This window comes from Mustela nivalis (genome assembly GCF_964662115.1).
Source record: "Mustela nivalis genome assembly, chromosome: 3".
Classification (NCBI taxonomy): Eukaryota; Metazoa; Chordata; class Mammalia; order Carnivora; family Mustelidae; genus Mustela; species Mustela nivalis.
In genome coordinates, this window is record NC_139022.1 from 115,278,552 (window position 1) to 115,301,831 (window position 23,280).

General features: G+C 40.6%; 1 protein-coding gene and 1 pseudogene across 2 annotated transcripts in view; both read right to left on the minus strand.

The window, feature by feature from the left end:
- Positions 1-8,862: 8,862 nt before the first annotated feature.
- Positions 8,863-9,496, minus strand: LOC309860828 (chromobox protein homolog 3 pseudogene; annotated as a pseudogene). The gene has a single exon. The product of its transcript is annotated as a chromobox protein homolog 3 pseudogene (transcript).
- Positions 9,497-12,295: 2,799 nt separating this feature from the next.
- Positions 12,296-23,280, minus strand: part of PRRC1 (proline rich coiled-coil 1) — a 39,290-nt gene continuing 28,305 nt past the window's right edge. Inside the window, exons 8-9 of the mRNA XM_082724102.1 lie at positions 17,600-17,702; positions 12,296-14,016 (exon numbers count right to left, since the gene is read on the minus strand). Of these exons, the coding sequence (XP_082580228.1) occupies positions 13,807-14,016; positions 17,600-17,702 (313 nt within the window). The 3' untranslated portion in view covers positions 12,296-13,806. The remainder of the gene's footprint in view (positions 14,017-17,599; positions 17,703-23,280) is intronic.

The window sequence follows — 23,280 nt, forward strand, 5'->3', positions numbered from 1 at the left end:
GATCCCCCCCCCCCTTTTCCAAACATTTTTAAAAGGATTTTTCTGGAAAACAAGATGGGGGGGGGGGCTAATTCAGCATTTTTATCCGGTAATTGATCTCCATTTCTTTAAAGTCATTTATTGGAGCTTCAGGTTTTCTTTGGTGCTGTCATCTTATCTTTGATGATCTTGATTCCTTATGTTGGTATTTACACATTCAAATAAGTGATTTTCCATTTTTCATAGGTTTGAGTAGGCCTAGACACTTCTCACCAGGAAGCTCAATATGGCTTTCTGGAAATATCTGCTAAGAACATCTTTGTGGTAGTGGGACTTGCTATCTGGGTCTTTTTGGGTGGAGGCATCTGCCCAACCTCTGAAGCTAGGGTAGGGAGGTGGGGTGTGGCTGTCTCAGAATAGTTGGATTAAATTGCTGGCTTGATTCCTTGCCCAAGTCAAGTGGTAGGATGGGCTCCGCAAGTTGCCTGGTCTCTCTGGTCAGCATACTAGACAGTTGGGACTGGGTACTATACTTAGCAGCTTGTGGGACTGTGAGTAGCTTCCATGCCCTGGCAGGACAGCAGGCCAGGGCCCAGGACACACATGGCACATTGATTGGGGACCTGAATCAGGCAAGAGTGTACACCGAATTTCCTGACCAAACAAGGCCACTGGTTTTTTTCTATGAATGGGGGCTAGCTTCCCATGGGCTCTGGCTGACTTCTCTGAGAAGGCAGGCTGAGGCCTTTATTCAGCAATAAGGGAGGCTACAGATTAGTTTCCCTGTCCTGGCACAGGGGGAAGACTAGCTCCAAGGCTGGAAAAGCCTTTTTTTTTTCTCAAGCCAACCCATTTCTCCAGTTTCCTAGCTCAGCAGGGTTTCCAGCCTTGCTCTGCCAACTATCAGCTCTGCCTTTCGGGTTCTCCACTCCAGAATTGATGGACTAGGTAGCTTTCCAGGTGTTTGAGTCTGGCTTTCTGTTTTGGTGGTGTTGGGAGTTTTATTTAATGGTGAGTAGAGTATGAATTAGCTCCTCTGATGGGGCAAATCAGGGGAACCCTCCACTACCTGGCACTGGCTTCATTCTGTGGATGGTCAGCTCTGCCTGCCGTACTGTCTGCACAAGGATTGCCAGGCTCTGCAGCTTCTGGGGGTTCCTGTGGGCCTTTCTGGTTACCCTTGGCAGAGGGCTAGGCTCTGGATCAGCTCCCCTGCCTGGGTGAGGGAAGACCAGGATCCAGGGCTGGGCAGGGTACTAATTAGAGGACCCAAAGGGGGCAGATCCGCCCTGTGGTGAGTTGCCAGGTCAGACTGAGCCACATGCTTGGTTCCACAGGTGAGCAAACTGCTGATCGGCACCACTGCTTGGGTGCTGCGGGGAGGAAATCTATTGGCAAAGATGGCCAAGTCCTTTAGTTTCACCCACAATTTCTGGGAGTTGCGACTAGCGTGGAGGATCCCAAGAAGCAACCCATAATGCTGGGGTCACTGGATATCTACCCTGGGATCTCCTTTCCCTGTGAAGTATCCAGAGGCTTGGCAGGGGTCTCTCTGTGCTGTGCTCTGCCGGCCTCGGGGAAGACAACATAGGCAAGCAGCTGGCAGGGTCTCTCCTTCTCACACAGCGTCTCTCAGTCTCTGTGGTGCAGGGCTGCTTCAGCCTCATCCCCGTTCTAGGATTCTCTCAGTGGTATCTTGTCCAGGAAGAGTTGCTAGTTGCTCTTCTTGTGAGGGAGGGAGAGTGAGGTCAGGAACAAAGGAAAGACCTATGCTATCTGGGTGATATCCGTCTCTAAAATATCTTAGGACATGAAGAATGAAGCAGGAATGGTCTCACTGCAGTGGTTCTCAAGTGTTGTCCATGGAGCAGGAGGACTCAGAACATTAAAATATATTTTACGAGGTATGTGGTATCGTGCTTGAAGACTAGTTAGAACACTTCTGGCTCTAATCCTAAAAACAGTAAAATGTAAACCTAGTTTCTGGTTTCTTAAATTTGGGAGCAGAATATTCAATGACCACAAATATATTCTTAGACCAGTAGCAAAGCCCAAAGCAGTACTTAAAACTAAAATGAAAAATATGGAGTAAAGAGGGGGAGGAGTCAAGATGGTGGAGAAGTAGCAGGCTGAGACTACATCAGCTAGCAGGAGATCAGCTAGATAGCTCATCTAAAGATTGCAAACACCTGCAAATCCATCGGCAGATCGAAGAGAAGAACAGCAATTCTAGAAACAGAAAAACAACCACTTTCTGAAAGGTAGGACTGGCGGAGAAGTGAATCCAAAGCGACGGGAAGATAGACCCCGGGGGGAGGGGCTGGCTCCCAGCAAGCGGCGGAGCAACGGAGCACAAAATCAGGACTTTTAAAAGTCTGTTCCGCTGAGGGACATCACTCCAGAGGCTAAACCGGGGCGAAGCCCACGCGGGGTCAGCGTGGCCTCAGGTCCCGCAGGGTCACAGAAGGATCGGGGGTGACTGAGTGTCGCAGAGCTTGCAGGTATTGGAACGGGAAAGCTAGCTACAGAGACAGAGCCGACAGTAAGCTCGCAGCTCGGAGTTACCTTGAACTGGTCGCAGGCTAGGTGAGCTTGGAGCGTGGCTGGATGTCAGGCAGACGGGAGTTACTGGGCGCTGTTCTCTGAGGGTGCACAGAGGAGTGGGGCCCCAGGCTCTCGGCTCCTCCCGGCCGGAGACCAGGAGGCCGCCATTTGTATTCCCATCCTCCGGAACTCTACAGAAAGCACTCAGGGAACAAAAGCTCCTGAAAGCAAACTCGAGCGGATTACTCAGCCCGGCCCCTGGTAAGAGCGGTGCAATTCCGCCTGGGGCGAAGACACTTGAGAATCACTACACCAGGTCCCTCCCCCAGAAGATCAACAAGAAATCCAGTCAAGACCAAGTTCACCTACCAAGGAGTGTATTTCAATACCAAGGAGAGCAGCAGAATTCCAGAGGAGGAGAAAGCAAAGCACGGAATTCATGGCTTTCTCCCTGTGATTTTCTTTTTTTATTCCCCTGTGATTTTTTTAGTCTTGCAGTTAATTTAATTTTTTTTTTCATTTTTTTCTCTTCTTCTGCTAATTTTTTTTTAACTTTTACCCTTTTCTTTTTTAACGTTTTTTAACTAGTTTAATATATATATTTTTTCCTTTTTATATTTTTCTTTATTCGTTTTCTTTTTTTAAATTCTTTTCTTTTTTTTTTCTTTCTTTCTTTTTGAACCTCTTTTTATCCCCTTTCTCCCCCCCTCACGATTTGGGATCTCTTCTGATTGGTTAAAGCATATTATCCTGGGGTTGTTGCCACCCTTTTAGTATTTTACTTGCTCCTTCATATACTCTTCTCTGGACAAAATGACAAGGCGGAAAAATTCACCACGAAAAAAAGAACAAGAGGCAGTACCGAAGGCTAGGGGCCTAATCAATACAGACATTGGTAATATGTCAGATCTAGAGTTCAGAATGACAATTCTCAAGGTTCTAGCCGGGCTCAAAAAAGGCATGGAAGATATTAAAGAAACCCTCTCGGGAGATATAAGAGCCCTTTCTGGAGAAATAAAAGAACTAAAATCTAACCAAGTTGAAATAAAAAAAAGCTATTAAAGAGGTGCAATCAAAAATGGAGGCTCTCACTGCTAGAATAAATGAGGCAGAAGAAAGAATTAGTGATATAGAAGACCAAATGATAGAGAATAAAGAAGCTGAGCAAGAGGGACAAACAGCTACTGTACCACGAGGGGAGAATTCGAGAGATAAGTGACACCATAAGATGAAACAACATTAGAATAATTGGGATTCCAGAAGAAGAAGAAAGAGAGAGGGGAGCAGAAGGTATACTCTAGAGAATTATTGGGGAGAATTTCCCCAATATGGCAAAGGGAACGAGCATCAAAATTCAGGAGGTTCAGAGAACGCCCCTCAAAATCAGTAAGAATAGACCCACACCCCGTCACCTAATAGTAAAATTTACAAGTCTCAGTGACAAAGAGAAAATCCTGAAAGCAGCCCGGGAAAAGAAGTCTGTAACATACAATGGTAAAAATATTAGATTGGCAGCTGACTTATCCACAGAGACCTGGCAGGCCAGAAAGAGCTGGCATGATATTTTTAGAGCACTAAACGAGAAAAACATGCAGCCAAGAATACTATATCCAGCTAGGCTATCATTGAAAATAGAAGGAGAGATTAAAAGCTTCCAGGACAAACAAAAACTGAAAGAATTTGCAAACACCAAGCCAGCTCTACAGGAAATATTGAAAGGGGTCCTCTAAGCAAAGAGAGAGCCTACAAGTGGTAGATCAGAAAGGAACAGAGACCATATACAGTAACAGTCACCTTACAGGCAATACAATGGCACTAAATTCATATCTCTCAATAGTTACCCTGAATGTTAATGGGCTAAATGCCCCAATCAAAAGACACGGGGTATCAGAATGGATAAAAAAACAAAACCCACCTATATGTTGCCTCCAAGAAACTCATTTTAAGCCCGAAGACACCTCCAGATTTAAAGTGAGGGGGTGGAAAACAATTTACCATGCTAATGGACATCAGAAGAAAGCAGGAGTGGCAATCCTTATATCAGATCAATTAGATTTTAAGCCAAAGACTATAATAAGAGATGAGGAAGGACACTATATCATACTCAAAGGGTCTGTCCAACAAGAAGATTTAACAATTTTAAACACCTATGCCTCCAACGTGGGAGCAGCCAACTATATAAACCAATTAATAACAAAATCAAAGAAGCACATCAACAATAATACAATAATAGTAGGGGACTTTAACACTCCCCTCACTGAAATGGACAGATCATCCAAGCAAAAGATCAACAAGGAAATAAAGGCCTTAAACGACACACTGGACCAGATGGACATCACAGATATATTCAGAACATTTCATCCCAAAGCAACAGAATACACATTTTTCTCTAGCGCACATGGAACATTCTCCAGAATAGATCACATCCTTGGTCCTAAATCAGGTCTCAACCGGTATCAAAAGATTGGGATCATTCCCTGCATATTTTCAGACCACAATGCTCTAAAGCTAGAACTCAACCACAAGAGGAAGTTTGGAAAGAACCCAAATACATGGAGACTAAACAGCATCCTTTAAAGAATGAATGGGTCAACTGGGAAATTAAAGAAGAATTGAAAAAAATCATGGAAACAAATGATAATGAAAATACAACAGTTCAAAATCTGTGGGACACAACAAAGGCAGTCCTGAGAGGAAAATATATAGCGGTACACGCCTTCCTCAAGAAACAAGAAAGGTCTCAGGTACACAACCTAACCCTACACCTAAAGGAGCTGGAAAAAGAACAAGAAAGAAACCCTAAGCCCAGCAGGAGAAGAGAAATCATAAAGATCAGAGCAGAAATCAATGAAATAGAAACCAAAAAAACAATAGAACAAATCAACGAAACTAGGAGCTGGTTCTTTGAAAGAATTAATAAAATTGATAAACCCCGGGCCAGACTTATCAAAAAGAAAAGAGAAAGGACCCAAATAAATAAAATCAGAATGAAAGAGGAGAGATCACAACTAACACCAAAGAAATACAAACTATTATAAGAACATACTATGAGCAACTCTACACCAACAAATTTGACAATCTGGAAGAAATGAATGCATTCCTAGAAACATATAAACTACCACAACTGAACCAGGAAGAAGTAGAAAGCCTGAACAGACCCATTACCAGTAAGGAGATTGAAACAGTCATTAAAAATTTCCAAACAAATAAAAGCCCAGGGCCAGATGGCTTCCCGGGGGAATTCTACCAAACATTTAAAGAAGAACTAATTCCTATTCTCCTGAAACGGTTCCAAAATATAGCAATGGAAGGAAAACTTCCAAACTCATTTTATGAGGCCAGCATCACCTTGATCCCAAAACCAGACAAGGATCCCCTCAAAAAAGAGAGCTATAGACCAATATCCTTGATGAGCACAGATGCGAAAATTCTCACCAAAATACTAGCCAATAGGATTCAACAGTACATTAAAAGGATTATTCACCACGACCAAGTGGGATTTATTCCAGGGCTGCAAGGTTGGTTCAACATCTGCAAATCAGTCAGTGTGATACAACACATCAATAAAAGAAAGAGCAAGAACCATATGATACTCTCAATAGATGCTGAAAAAGCATTTGACAAAGTACAGCATCCCTTCCTGATGAAAACTCTTCAACGTGTAGGGATAGAGGGCACATACCTCAATATCATCAAAGCCATCTATGAAAAACCCACTGTAAATATCGTTCTCAATGGAGAAAAACTGAAAGCTTTTCCGCTAAGGTCAGGAACATGGCAGGGATGTCCATTATCACCACTGCTATTCAACATAGTACTAGAAGTCCTAGCCTCAGCAATCAGACAACAAAAGGAAATTAAAGGCATCCAAATCAGCAAAGAAGAAGTCAAATTAACACTCTTTCCAGATGATATGATACTATATGTGGAAAACCCAAAACTGCTAGAACTTGCACAGGAATTCAGTAAAGTATCAGGATATAAAATCAATGCACAGAAATCAGTTGCATTTCTCTACACCAACAACAAGACAGAAGAAAGAGAAATTAAGGGGTCAATCCCATTTACAATTGCACCCCAAACCATAAGATACCTAGGAATAAACCTAACCAAAGAGGCACAGAATCTATACCCAGATAACTATAAAGTATTCATGAAAGAAATTGAGGAAGACACAAAGAAATGGAAAAATGTTCCATGCTCCTGGATTGGAAGGATAAATATTGTGAAAATGTCTATGCTACCTAAAGCAATCTACACATTTAATGCAATTCCTATCAAAGTACCATCCATCTTTTTCAAACAAATGGAACAAATAATTCTAAAATTTATATGGAACCAGAAAAGACCTCGAATAGCCAAAGGGATATTGAAAAAGAAAGCCAACGTTGGTGGCATCACAATTCCGGACTTCAAGCTCTATTACAAAGCTGTCATCATCAAGACAGCATGGTACTGGCACAAAAACAGACACATAGATCAATGGAACAGAATAGAGAGCCCAGAAATAGACCCTCAACTCTATGGTCAACTAATCTTCAACAAAGCAGGAAAGAACGTCCAATGGAAAAAAGACAGCCTCTTCAATAAATGGTGTTGGGAAAATTGGACAGCCACATGCAAAAAAATGAAATTGGACCATTTCCTTACACCACACACGAAAATAGACTCAAAATGGATGAAGGACCTCAATGTGCGAAAGGAATCCATCAAAATCCTTGAGGAGAACACAGGCAGACACCTCTTCGACCTCAACCGCAGGAACATCTTCCTAGGAACATCGCCAAAGGCAAGGGAAGCAAGGGAAAAAATGAACTATTGGGATTTCATCAAGATCAAAAGCTTTTGCACAGCAAAGGAAACAGTTAACAAAATCAAAAGACAACTGACAGAATGGGAGAAGATATTTGCAAACGACATATCAGATAAAGGACTAGTGTCCAGAATCTATAAAGAACTTAGCAAACTCAACACCCAAAGAACAAATAATCCAATCCAGAAATGGGCAGAGAACATGAACAGACATTTCTGCAAAGAAGATATCCAGATGGCCAACAGACACATGAAAAAGTGCTCCATATCACTTGGCATCAGGGAAATACAAATCAAAACCACAATGAGATATCACCTCACACCAGTCAGAATGGCTAAAATCAACAAGTCAGGAAATGACAGATGCTGGCGAGGATGCGGAGAAAGGGGAACCCTCCTACACTGTTGGTGGGAATGCAAGCTGGTGCAGCCACTCTGGAAAACAGCATGGAGGTTCCTCAAAATGTTGAAAATAGAACTGCCCTATGACCCAGCAATTGCAGTACTGGGTATTTACCCTAAAGATACAAACGTAGTGATCCAAAGGGGCACGTGCACCCGAATGTTTATAGCAGCAATGTCCACAATAGCCAAACTGTGGAAAGAACCTAGATGTCCATCAGAGATGAATGGATCAAGAAGATGTGGTATATATACACAATGGAATACTATGCAGCCATCAAAAGAAATGAAATCTTGCCATTTGCGACAACATGGATGGAACTAGAGCGTATCATGCTTAGCGAAATAAGTCAAGAGGAGAAAGACAACTTTCATATGATCTCCCTGATATGAGGAAGTGGTGATGCAACATGGGGGCTTAAGTGGGTAGGAGAAGAATCAATGAAACAAGATGGGATTGGGAGGGAGACAAACCATAAGTGACTCTTAATTTCACAAAACAAATTGAGGGTTGCTGGGGGGAGGGGGTTTGGGAGAAGGGGGTGAAATTATGGACATTGGGGAGGGTATGTGCTTTGGTGAGTGCTGTGAAGTGTGTAAACCTGGTGATTCACAGACCTGCACCCCTGGGGATAAAAATATATGTCACAAAAAATAAAAAATTAAAAATAAATAAATAAATAAATAAATTTTTTTTTTGAAAAAAGCATGTTGAAATGTATTAGAATCATTACCTGTACAAAAAAAAAAAAAAAAAAAAATTTAAAATATGACCTGAAACTGTTCAAGTTCAGAAAGGCTAGTCAAGTCCTTTTCTCTTGCCAGGAGAATGCCATCATCAGAGGGCTCTGGGTCATCAGCCAAGGAGGGGTGGAAAGAGAGACAGAAGCAGTAGCAGGTCCTTCACCAGACAGAGGGCTTGGACCTTTTTTTTTTTTTTTTTTAAGGAAGCAACAACAGAAAGTTTTTATTTGTTTAAAGTAACCAGTGCTATAGATGCAAAAACCCCAACAACTCCCCCAATACTACTTCAAAACAAACATATCAAACTTGATTTTCATTAGAATGTTATTTCTTCACACTAATAAATCAAAAAACAAAGACCCAGATTTTTTATATATATAAAGCAATGCAAACAATTATTGAGCTTCATCTTCTGGACAAGAATGCCAAGTTAGTCTCTCTTCATAAAAAGCAATTACAATTTGAGGACACTTCATGTTTGCCTCTTTTACCAGCACCAAGTCTGCCTCATCTGAATCTTTCCATTTCATGAGAAACATTAACTCTCCACTGCTGTCTGTGGCACCAATTATTCGTTCAGGATCAAGACCTCTGGCAAAGCCTCTTGGTTTATCAGCAGCATCTCTTTTCTTCTTTGATTTGCTATCATCAGATTCACTGTCAGATAAAGATTTTCTTTTTGTACCATCTTTTTCTTTACCAGCTTTTTGAGAGTTAAGAAATGCTTCAATTAACTCTGGACAATCTAGATTTTCTTCAGGCTCCCAAGTATTGTCAGCATCTGTAAAACCCTTCCACTTCAGGAAATACTCCGCCTTCCCATTCACTACACGTCGGTCCAGTACTTTTTCCACCACCACAAATTCTTCAGGCTCTGCCTCTTCTACTTTTTTACTCTTTCCATTCTGTTTCTTTTCCATTTTTTGCAATGTAGTTTTATTGGAGGCCATTTTTTATTGCAGACTTGAAGAGCTATTACGTTCGTGGTGTGGCGCCTGGTGGTCCCCGGAGGGGAGGGAAAGAGAAGTAGGAGAGGGAGACAAACCATAAGTGACTCTTAATCTTACAAAACAAACTGAGGGTTGCTGGGGGGAGGGAGGTTGGGAGAAGGGGGGGTGGGGTTATGGACATTGGGGAGGGTATGTGCTTTGGTGAGTGCTGATTCACAGACCTGTACCCCTGGGGATAAAAATACATGTTTATAAAAAATAAAAAATTAAAAAAAATATGGAGTAAAAAAAGTGTTCCTTAAACATGTTGTACAACTGAGAGTATACCAGGGCAAAGTCTCAAGCTATTGTTTCAAGTAAGTTGAATTCAACAAATATTTACAGGACTAGCTATGTACTACTAAGTTCATGAAGCAAACATGCAGGATGTTTTATAAGAGAAAGATTTGGGAAGTGACAGCCTCTGCTTCAGTCCCTTGTCTGTAACAGATTCACTGGGATGATACTGAGTTAGTAGCTGATTCTGTTTCCGTTACCACACCTAAAAAGGAAGTTTTTACTCCAGTACCAAACCAGCACTATGTACTTCGCACTTATCAGTTCCTTTTTCTTACTGCTTTAAATCATTAATATGTATTCATGTTAAGGACAATTTCAAAAATTTCCTTTATGTGTAAGTTTTTAAATCTTTATATTGGTCTTGCTAATTTTGTTTTTCTTGCCTAAACTGTTTTTTCTCCTCCAGTTGATTCTAAAACAAAGTATAAATTTAATACTTTATAGTATTAGGATATACTTTAATTTAATAATTTAATACTTTATAGTATTAGGATAGGATAGGGCCTATCCTGGATTCTGAATTGGTGTTTTTCTAGTGTACTAAAAACAGTATTGTTTTCCTTTGACAAACAAAACACCCAAATGAGTATTTCATGGTCTCTTGTGAAGTACCCCTTGCCTAACAAATCAAAACAGAAATCTCTGCCCTGAGATCACAGGCTCAGAATAGCAAATATAATAACAAACCCTTTTTTTTTTTTTTTGAGGAGATATTTGTGGAGGTTAAGGGCAAATTAAACTCCCCAGTCAAGACATCTCCTCAGGAGCACAGGCTATAACCTCTTGCCCATCACCTCCAACTCCAAAATATCGTCTGCCCTATTGAGTTCTCTGAGCATGAAGTTAGCGATTCAGGTATATTTGAATCATTACCACTAAACTTGAAAGATATGCTTTTAAGTTGCTATTCTGTAGGAACTATTGGCAACCAGTAACCCGTTGGGACTATTAAAGTAATATAGGCCCTTCTAACAGAATATTAATATGACTCAGCATTTAAAAAATCACTTTACAACTTCAGAACTAAATTGAGGTATTATTTATTTGTAACATATTTACATTCTTATAAAATGGTTCTTATCCAATACATCATCCTGCATAGTATCTTAAGAATGAACATCATATGCTGGGAGTAAAAATCCAACTTTCTTAATTTATACATTACCCAACATCTTTTGGATCACAAAATACCATCAATTTGGATTCAGAGGACACGAACATCTGTTGAGAATTTTTTGTAGTCAAGGAACAATGTAAATTCAACAACATAAAGTAATTAACTTGACCCTGAGTGTATCAGTAATTTGCATAATTTTTGAATACATGCATACCATACTTTCCTTCAGTATACCACCACTCGGTTTAAATTCAGTCATCTCGATTTTTCTACCTCATTAATCCTTAAGATAAAAAGGAACAAAGAATGGGGAAGTAATTAAGAGACAAGGAGGAGAAAACTGGACCCAGCCAGAAGTTTTCCAACAGTGGCACAGCTCTGGTCCAGGCTTATTAACCGAAGGGTCTTGGAGTCTCGGAGTTCCCTTCTGTCACCCAAGGCTGATGTTACATTACTCTTGCTGCATTTTTCCTGTTGTCTTTCACACTGCTTAATTAAAACAAATCAGTGTACCAGCTGAGGAAGTTGACTAAATGATTCCTGGAGCACTTCAGAACAAATATTGATGACCCGACCACAAGAACAGTGGTGAAGAACTGTGTTAGACACTGGTTTTCCTGAGAAGCATGAGGGACAAAAAAGGCAAAGAGCCCAGAGTCTGACTCTCCCTCAGAAATGCTGGTGTCGGCAGGAGATGAGCCCGAAGGGCAAAGAACTGGAGACAGCTGGGTGCTGGGGAGGGGAAATGTGGCCTCCGACTGAGGGCTCGCTTATCTCAGGCCAACACTCATGACAGGCCTGCCCAGCCCAAGCCGCTGTGGCATGTATGAGGTAAGGAGTTACTTTTCTTGCCCCTCATATGACAAATCTAAAGATGAAAAAATAAGCATGAGGTGGGGAAAACAGCGTGTGGAGTCAGTCATGCTTGGATGACTTTCAACGGTAACTGTTGGCCAAAAAAAGCATCAGAGGCAAAACCCGGATGGTGGGTTTATCTCTTCCATGTGCCCTTCCCTAATCCTCCTCGCCCACTCACACTGTGACAAAGGGCCAAAGGCTCAGATGACCAAGGATGGGAAAATTACCTGGCTTCACACAAGCCACTACCTAACCGAAGAATTTGAAGACTGTGGAAAAATTGTACTCTAAGGGGATGTCCATGTTTGTGATTCTATTAAAACAGCCCTCAAAGACCTAAACTATTTGAGACTTGGTAAAATAGAAAACAGACATTTTTTTAGGACCTCTAAGATTCCCTGTAACGGGAGGGAAAGTGGCCTTCGCACTCACATATTCCAAGAATGGGCATCCTTCGTCCCTAACTGTGATTTGTCACCTGGCCAATGCCATGATAAATACTGTTAGAGAAGTGTAGCTTTTTGAAAATAAAGGATAAAAAAGCAAATGGTACAGAAAGGCTTCTCTTTTTTATTAATCAGATGGAGAAAACATGAAGTGTTGCACAAATAGCAATGAAAGGGGAGAAAATCACTCTAGCCCTATCACGCCGCAGCAACTGGTTACATGTCTTTTCTCTCCTTTTAATGACAGACAAGTCTGAATTTCACCAAGCAATCATACGGTGCTTGGAAATGAACAGAGAGTTGTGAAAATAATGCTTCTCGTCCTCAGGTAAAAAAAGCAAAAATCGAGTAAGTACTCAAAGTAATACAAAGCAATGTTACCTGTAGTGACAGTGCAGGATAAGAGCTTCAACACCCTTTATAAGACTGTGCTAATTAATTTACAGCAAAGAACTGTATAGACGAGTAAGTAAAAATTAAATTACATTTGCGTAAGAAACTGTCTTCAAACTTGTATACATAGAATCCAGAGTATAAGACAAACTATTTAAATTCTGATTTCTATAAATCCAAAAATGCTAAAATATATTATTTGGGGCTGGGGGGAGAGAGAAGTTTCAGTCACTAAATACAAACATGATCAACTAGATAAACCAGGTTGAATATTAAATAGTTTCACTGAAAATTCCATAAAGAGTAGTAAAGGCAGAATGGCACCAAGTTAGAAAAGCATTGTTTAAGGCAAACTAAATATCAAGTAACCTTAATTAAAAGAGGAGGCATACAACCCCATAAATAACAAAGTAATTCCTCTGAAAAATTTCTATACGACACTTGAGAATATATGAATGGAAGCAGAAATAATGGCTGTTGTCTGAGTTTACTTGAAAATATTGAATAGTACTATATAAAAACAGGAACTGTTCTGATTTAAAATACACTCAAATCATGGGCCACTTAGTTGTCACATAGCAAAGAAAAACAAAATAGTGCCGCAATGTCTCAGAGCCTAAATATGTGAAATGCCAAAACTTACTTTGAAATAAACCTTTTTTCTTTTTTTTAGAGGATGTGTGTATGTACATAATGACAAAAAAAAAATCCCATTATTTTGGCCCATGTAAAAAGTATGCATAGAAACGTGCACCATCTCCCTGCAAGTAGGTGTCTGAGGGTCAGCTGTTGAGCACGCGGTTCGGTGTCAGACCTGAGATCACCTGCACACACAAAAAGCATCAAGGACTAAGAAGAGAGAAATCATGAAATAAACAATGACATGTTCTTCAATCTTCAACAAAATAATCAAGTACGTATCATTAAGTTAAAGGTCGAAGCACGTGAATTTGCACCGTACAGATTTGGTATATCAAATTGTCCTATAAAAATAATTGTTTTCTAAGAACTGCGGTACGTGAAATTGCACGATCACAGCAAGGATCTGTTTCTTTGCAGCTACTGGAATGACACCGTGCCTTTCTAGGAAAGATCAAGTGTAGCCTAGAGGCACATTCGCAAGACCCTGACATCTGCTGGAGCTCCCCACATGGGGATGGGACCAAGTCTTTACCGCCACGCTCCAAGCGAAGAGGTCGCTGCGCCCTGGGTGAGTCTCCTGTCACACGGTCCTGGGGGGCAGGCGCTGTTTGTACATTCCAGCAATGGCTTTGGCCGCACTGTAGATCATCTGCCGGCGAGACATGCCGGTGAATGTCAAGTGCCAGTCAGTCCGCGTCACGTTCACTAAGCTCTTTTCCAGGACTTCACCCACTGTCACCAGAAGGCCTGACCACCTCAGACTGTAGTCCTGGGGAGTGAGACTTTGAGCCTGTGGAAGAATGAACCTGGGTATGATTTATATTGCATTGAAAACAAATGACTGGGTCTAGCTCTAAGTGACATCCCAAAGTCCCTTAGTATAGATGATAACAAACCCCGAGAAACACAGCTATGCTGGCAGCTCTATGAGGTGACAAGGCTGAGGCTACGAAGACTCAGAACACTACTACACACACCTCCTCTGTTCAGTGTCCACTCAGTCTTAATCTCATGATGCCATCTAACAGCACTCAGTGTCCAAGGCCTGAGATTCCAGTAGGAGTACGCGCTGCTTCAGGTTAAGAGGAAGAGGAATGCTGAGCACACATGCCTCCACCCCTAACCCTTCCTGTCCTTTTCATAGTCCCTCCCTCATCAGTGTGCTCTTCTGAGCCTTCCCATCACCTGAAATGTTCACTGACATCTCGGCCTATATGTTGTCTAATTCATTAAGCACCTGAGGATCTAATATTTGATCACCAGGTCTGATTTTTGTGTTGATTTTCCAGCACATATATCCTAATTAGCTAAGAGTTAACACTATGGTAGTTATTTCTAACATTTCAATTCTATTGAATCCTTTTTTCTCCTTTAACATGCTCATATTTGAACTGAGTAAACTGATGAGCTATTGCTTGAACCATCAGACCATTTCTGGGGTAAACCAATCTTGGCCAGGCTGTTCTGTTTGTGATACTGTGATTTACAATTAAAAATACATATACACCTGATCCTTGAACCATGCAGAGTTTAGGGAGAGTGACCACCTGGTACAGCTGAAAATCCACAATATAACTTTTGACTCCCCCAAAACTTAATTACTAACAGCTTACTGTTAACCAGAAGCCTTAGTGATAAGTCAATTAACACCCTCTTTGTAATGTTATATTTATTATATACCATATTCTTGAAGTCTACTAAGCTACAGAAAAAATGTTAAGAAAAGCAAAAAGAGAAACTACCAAGAACGTCGAAGAGTCTCCTTATAAATGGACCTGTGTAGTTCAAACCCGTGTTACTCAAAGGTCAGTTATAGCTTGTCCTCTCACCCCCTCCCAGCTCCAGGATAGGGAGAGAGGCTGCAAGATGATTAAATAACCAATGGTGAATGATTGACTCCATCATGACTATCCAATGAAGCCTCCATAAAAACCCCCAAAGGCTGGAGTTGGGAGAGCTTCTGGGTGCCCATGTGGAGATTCCAGGAGAGCAGCAGGCTAGGAGAGCACACAGAAGCTCTGCACCCTTTCCCGGGATCTTGCCCTCTGCATCTCTTCCATCTGCCTGTTTCCAGGTTCTATCTTTTCATAATAAATAAGCAACTTAGTGAGTAGAGAGGGTTCCTGAGAAGGAGGGATTGTTAGAATCAACCTGTAGAACCAGACAAGACCCCTGGACTTGTCACTGGCCTCTGCGATGGGGAGGGGCCAATCTTGTAGGACAGAGTCCTTATTCTGTGGGATTGGATACTATCTCCAGGTGTAAAGTCAGAATTGAGATGAAATGTCTGACACCATCTGGAATCCTAAAATTCCTTGGTGGTGTGGAAAAACCCCTCCCACACACAGGAATTGGGTCTGAAACCTCAATAGTTGGTGTCAGGAGAGGTACTTGGCTAGAACAGCCCTGGTTCCTTGAAATGTGTAGTTTACGAAGAGCAGGGAGGAAAGGATGAGGGCTGGCCGCTGGGTGGCCATGTGGTCAGTGCTGGAATGGAGCAGCATCTGGGTTGCAGTCTGTCACTAAAGGTAAGGTTACCATGGAAATTAGAGATGGATCTATCTCCTGGAAAGCTGGTTTACTGAATACATAGAGAAATGCAAACTAGTAAGAAAAAGGCAAAACAGTCCATCACTTGGTGGTGATTCTCTACCATAGCTAACATCAAAGTAAAAAGACAAGGCTTAGGGGCACCTGGGTGGCTTAGTGGGTTAAAGCCTCTGCCTTCGGCTCAGGTCATGATCTCAGGGTCCTGGGATCGAGTCCCGCGTCAGGCTCTCTGCTCAGCAGGGAGCCTGCTTCCTCCTCTCTGCCTGCCTCTCTGCCTACTTGTGATCTCTGTCAAATAAATAAATAAAATTTAAAAAAAAAAAAAGACGCTTAGTCTCGCCTTGATGCTGGATGGATATACGTAGGGACACAATTTGATGGAATTACAGTCAAATCTGTAAGGAAACTGTTATGTGTGAAAAGGCCTGAGGTGAAGTGGCCTTCTGATACCTGACTGTATTGTGAGAATGGACACTGCAGTCTCACTGGGGAAAGCTTCCCAGACCTAGTATGATGAAACTGAAACAGTGGAGATATGCCCTTCATGCATGATTAGCTGGACATGCTATCTGAGAACCAGGAAGACTGTCTGGGCCCACACGGTGTGGAACAGGAGCTGGTATGCTAGCAGGGGCTAATTCTCTGTGCCACTGCCCAACGTGGAGCTTAGACTAAGGCTTATGGCAAAAATTCAAGTGTGCCTGGTGACCCCTACTGCGACTTAGGAATAGGATATTTCCACTTGGGGGGTCATTTACTAGCAGATATTATTAAAGCTACTGCTTTCACCGAAGGATATAAAATGATTCTGAAATGTGAAATATCCATAATATCTAGGATGGTGTTTGAGAAACGCCCTCGTGGGGATGGCAGTGCCCAGGCAAGTACATAAACCACGGCGGTGGTTTATGTACACGGTCATGATACCTAGGGAGACCATCATGAACAAGGCTAAATAGCTAAAGACCCAACTAACTCTTGAGAGAGTTTTAGATGACATTTAACAATGTCCATAAGACCAAATGTGTTGAAAATTTTGTGAAATGGAACTTAGGAAAAGGACAACAAAATGCCCTTTTCCATGGAGTACTAAGCCTTCCACATTAACCTCTATTTACATTCTGGATTGTTCAAGAAAGGATGAAAGGTAGGGAACCAGTTATTGTACATGATGCTTCCATTCTAAGTACCATGTGGACAAGTAAACCCAGAGTTAAATTTTTAACAAACCGAAAGCCATGTGCCTTTCGTGTAAGGTTTCTTTTCTTTTTAAAAGATTCTATTTATTTATTTGACAGAGAAATAGCACAAGTATGCAGAGTGCAGGGATAAGGAGTAGCAGGCTCTCCAGGGAGCAGGGAGCCCAATGCCTGAGCCAAAGGGAGATGCTTAACCAACTGAGCCACCCAGGTGCCCCACAGGTAAGGTTTCTAAACTGGTTTCCACTTATTACAAAAGATGAACGAAGACAAAAGATATGGAAGTAATGGGGGACCAAAATGATAGATAATGAAAGGTAAACAGACCACCAGCAGAACAGGTAAATGATTTTTTTTTCTACTGACAGTAGTGAATAGGATAATAAAAAGAAGAGGAAAATAGTGATTAAGCCTGTGACATAATACCTTTTCAAAGACAGCTGGAAAAGAAAGGAAGAAGGTACTCAAACGACATGAAAGAAACTAGAAACTGAAAAACAGAAAAGGCTAAAAGTGCAAAGTTGTCACAAAATCAAGAATATATAGCCTATTTCACATAAACTTGTATTCTAAAAACAGTATTTCAAGTTTCTATTTAATAGGATGAAAAAGAAGAAAACGAACCTGCTGTACAAATTCCAAAGGCACGGGTGTGGCCTGTGTAAACGTTTCCAGGTGAATGCCATGGACGGGGTCTTCCACTATCAAACAGCCAATGTCAAACCACCTGCAACAGAATAGATGGTTGTTCATGTGCCAAATAAAGGTTACAGTGACCAGATAGAACAAATCCACAATAGTTAGTACCATTCCCATAAACCATTGGAGTTCAAAAACGAAATGTTTATCAGTTTTCAAGAGAATAATCCATAAAAACTATATAAAAAATGACCTGTTGGCTTAATTCCAACAGAAATGAGGAAAACAACAACAACAACAACAACAACAACAAAAACAAAACAAACACCTGAAACTTATCCAGGTGAAGTTTTTCTTGCTTTTCTTGCTGAGACTCAGAAGGATGGGAAGACGAAGATTCAAAAAAGCAACAGATAGTTACTCATCTGAATATGCAAATACTTAATCACAAGTAACTTTTTAAAAATGTCACTTGCTAAAATACAGGAAATTTTATTTTACCATCTCTATGGTTACTGTGTAGCCCACTTGCAAAGTTACTAGCAAATTAAATAAGCTCATTCAGAGGAAGTAACAAATCTTATTCTTGATAATCTGTCTTTGAAAACACTTCATGAAATCAAGAAAACTTTCTTCCATTTAAAGTTACTCATAAATTATAAAAATACATTTTATAATTGCCTTAAGTCATCTGTAACAGCACCAGCATTTTAGATAACCAGAATTATGCAACCACCAGATGCCATGAAATGAGTTTGGATAACAAGAGGATATACAGAGTAAAAAAAGTTCAGTCTATTTTTAAAAATATGTAGATCTAATGGAATGTGATAAAACACGAAATGAATTAGGTAACTTCTATTAACATATTCCAAGAAACAGCAAGTAAAAATGGAGTAAGTTTTGCTGCAGATTAAAATGATAACAGGTAGTATCTGTAGTATACATATCCTAAAACTTGGTTTCAAACAAACAACATCAAATAAGGATATGAATTTTATTTGGAACACTAATCAGTCAATAACTTGGATATAATGCAGATAGAGAACAATTGTGGTGATTAAGCTGGCAGGCATGGACTTCCTGAAAAGCAGACTCAGGGAAGGTGAAAGCACGCCCCCTCCCCGACCCAGCCTGGGCCCCCACCATCCCGTGATGCTGCTGAATACAGATTAGATCTCTAAGGTCCTCTTTGCTATCTGAAATTCAATGGTACTCTTAACTAAGTCAAGAGGGATAGCCCACTCAGTAGCTAGAACTGCAACGACCGTCATGCCCATGAAAACCTCTTCCATCTCTTTCACTAGTACTGCTGGTGGGGGAAATGCTGGACTCTCCACTCCTCGTTACTGTCCTTCAACTTCCCCCGCACACCCCACCTCACATGATTCACGGACAGTTCCTAAGGCTCTGTCTCCGTCCCTTCCTACCCCTCTCCATGCAGCTGCTGAAAGAACGCGGACTAGGAGGATCTCATAGGGGTCACTCTGACTAAAAAAGGGCTTAAGAAGAACTGTAGTTCCAAGATACTTGGATTTCATTTACCAGCAAAAATCTTAAAACGATGTCGGAACTGCCACTCTGTTTTACAAAAAAGATCTCTACCACCACCGGTCAATTCTCAGAAAAAAAGGACATGTTAACACACTTAACACACAACCCAAGATTTTTCAACTTTGTGGGTTAACCTCCGAATAAGGATAGTCCATACTTACACAGGCTTTTGTCTAGGTCGGGGACACATCATGGTAGTTTTTCTCATGTACCATGGACTGATGTGAAATTCAGATACAGGCAGGTCTGGCCTAGCTCTATTCTTTGTTAGGGCTAAACACATCTGGGATCTCTTTTGGCTGTCCGGCTCTTTCTCTATCAGTAACCATGTTTTTGACTTTATCTTCTCAGCACTGACTTCCCACAGGACCACGGGAGATAGAAGTAACCAAAGCACCAACGATCAAGTGGTAGGGATCCTGGCTTTGTTCTCCATTCACATGACCTCCCTCTCTGCTCCTCCATACCTTCTCACACCACCTTTCCATCCTCTCCTCTTTAATCCCACACTAGAAACCAGTGATTTCCTAACATTACAGTTTACCCTTGAATAATGCGGAGGTTAGTGTTGCTATGACCCCCTGGGACAGTCAAAAGTTTAACTTTTGACTCTCTAAAAGCTTCTAATAGCCTGCTGTTAACTGGAATTCTTACTGGTAATAGTCTATTAATACGTATTTTGTATGTTATATATATACCATATTCTTATAATAATAAGTGAGCTAGAGAAAAGTTAAGAAAATCACAGCAAGAAAATACATTTTTTGTACTACACTGTATCAAAAAAAAAAACCCACATGTAAGTGGATTTGTACAGTTCAAATCCATGCTTTTCAATAATCACCTGTTTCTACTATCCCTAATCTTTCTAATAGGCTACTGTACTTGTCAAAAGGCATTTGGTAGGAAAAATACCACATACTACATCTACATAGGATGGGACAGCTGACGGCAGACTAATGTTCCCAAAGAAAAGCTGTAAGAGGTACACATGTCCTGCAGCTACCGGTGTCACAGAGCTGTAGAAGGCAGGAGGACCACATGGAATAATGCTGGTGACAGGGGATAAACTTTGAGAGTGAGGTGCACACCTGGACCCAAATGCCACCCAGCCTGAAGTCACCCAGCAGACTACAAGTGAAGGAAACCCACCACTAACATCTAGGTAGGGAAATGGTTAGACTTTACTCTGGGGATTGGAAGTGTTCAGGAGCAAAGTTATTTATGTGCCCCTTCCACTTTGACCATGCAGACAGAAGCAGAGTTTGCGCATTCTAGCTGGCCGGTGGCCTCAATGATCCCCGTCCCCCTGGTGCGCACACACCGGCTCAAGCCATCTCACTGCGACGGCCCCAGCATGGGATGCAGTGGTACACCCACACCTCAAGGCTCCCATCAACTGCATCGACTCTCATCGACATCGACTGCACAGGGAACATCCCTACAGAAGGCCACCCTTTCAACACTGGGAGAACTAAGTGGCCTAATTCACAAAGTCAAAATGGGAGACAGGAATATGCTTAAATGAAACAAAGATTCAGTCTACTGGATGAAGAGTGCATAAATTCAGCAAATAAAAAAAGCCAATCAGATTGAAATACAATTGAAATACAGTAAGTGAAATGACAAATACACTAGAGAGAATCAGCAGCAAAGGAGAGGATGTGGCAGAACAGACCAGTGATCCAGAAGACAGGGTATCATAATGCAACCAAGCAGAAGAGCAAAAAGGAAAAAAAAAAAACAATGAAAGGCTAAATGGTCTCTGGGACATTAACCGTACTATATACATACTCCCATTATAGGGATCCCAGAAAACCAAGAAAGGACCTGAAAACTTCCCTAGCCTGGTGAAGGTAGCAGATACAGGCCCAAGAATCACAAACCAAAGTAAGATGAACCCAAGGAGGTCCACACCAAGAAACATAGAGTATCAAAAATTAAAGAGATAATCATAAAGCCACCAAAAGGTAAGCAGCTAGTTACATATAAGGGAAACCCCATAAACCTACCAGATTTCTTAACACAAACTTTGTAGAACAGAAGGGAGTGTCATGATCTGTTCCAAGTAGAGAAAGAAAAAAACCTACAATCAGGAATACTCTACCTGAAGAAAAGTAACTTATCACCACTCAATCAACCTTTTAAGAAATGTTAAAAAGACTTTTCTAAGAAGAAAAGGCCATGCCTAGAGGGGAAAACTAAAAAAGGGACAAATTTCACAGGTAAAAGCAAACACACAGTAAAGGAAGTAGATAAATCACTTACCCAGCTGTTGGGAACATTAAAAGGCAAAAGTAGTTAAATCAATTATATCTACATTAAAGGATTTACAAAATAAAAATATATAAAATGACTTCATATACATAAAAGGTAGAGGGATGAGTAAAGTACTTTTTGAATGTGTCTAAACTTAAAATAGATCAACTTCAGATTGTGTAACGTAACACTACAGAAAGCCATCAGTCACAAAGAGAAGGGAACATGGCAGAACTACATAAACTACAAAACAATGAAATGGTAATGAGGTCCGTAATGCAACCATCATAAGACATAGGGTGACTGGATAAAAATACAAGACCCATCTACATGTGGCCTAAAAGAGAGCCACTTTATACCTACAGACACACAAGAGACTTTTAAGTGAAGGAATGGAAAAGGCATTTCAAGCAAATGGAAGTGAAAAAGAAAACCACCAAAACAAAAACTGGGAAGCATGGCATGTATCAGAACAAATAGACTCTGAAACAAGGACTGTATTAAAAGACGAAGAATGGCATTACATAATAATAGTAATAATGGGATCAATTGAACAAGAGAGTAGAACAATATTATCTACGTAACCAACATTAGAACATCTAAATATGTAAAACAAGTATTAGCAGATCTCAAAGGAGAAAGTAACAGACAGTAAAACAATAACAGTAAAGAAATTCACGCTCAGACCCCAAATTACACATCATTCACCCAGAAAATCAGTAAGGAAATGGTAGCTTTCAACCAGATGGATTTAATGCATCTGTATACAACACTGCTTCCCTAACCAACTGAAGACACATTTCTTTTCAATAGCAAATGGATTGTTCCCAGGATAAATCATATATTAGGCCGAAAACAAGACTCAGTAAATGTCAGAGAATAAAATCCTATCAAGCACCTTTTCCTACTACAAGGCTATCAAACTAAAAATCAATTACAAGGAAAAAAATTTTAAAAACTGGGAAAAACATGAACATATGGACACCAAACAATATGCTTCTTACTAAACCAAGGAGTCAACATAGAAAGCAAAGAGGAACTCAAAAAATCCTTGGAAACAGCTGAAAATGGACACCCAACAGCTGAAAGCCTTTGGGACACAGCAAAAGCAGTTCTAAAGGACTACCTCAACTAAAAAGTTCAACCTTACAACCTAAAAGACCTAGGAAAAGAACAAAGCTCCAAGATCACAGAAGGAAAAAAATAACAATGATTAGAGTGGAAATAGAAACCGCCCACCCCAAAAGAATCAAGAGCTACTTCTTTGAAACCATAAACAAACCGTTAGCCACACTAATCAAGAAAATAGAGTAAAATGAGAAAGAAAAGCAACAAATGACATAAGGATTTAAAAATTTTTGAGATACTTGTGAATACTATGAAAATATTGGCACCGCCAAAACAGACAACAGAATGTAGAAATGTATACATTCCAAAAACATACAAAACTGAATCAGGAAGAAACAGAAAATGTGAACACATTAATTACTAGTAACGAAACTAAGTAATCAAAAAGCCCCCAACAAACAAAATCCAGGACCAGGCAGTTTCACAAGAGAATTCTGAGTTATTTATAGTTACCCTTCTCAAACTATCCAATAAATAAATAAATAAATAAATAAACAAACAAATAAATAAAAGAATAGGAAGGAAAACTTCCAAATTCATTCCACAAGGCCAGCATTACCCTGATAGCAAAATCAGACAAAAATTACAAAAAAGAAAGTTGTAGGCCAATATCCTTGATGAACATAGATGCAAAAATCCTCAAAACATTAGCAAGCCAAATTCAATATACATTAAAATAATAACAATTGAGTGGGACTTCTTTCAGGGATGCAAGAATGGTTCAA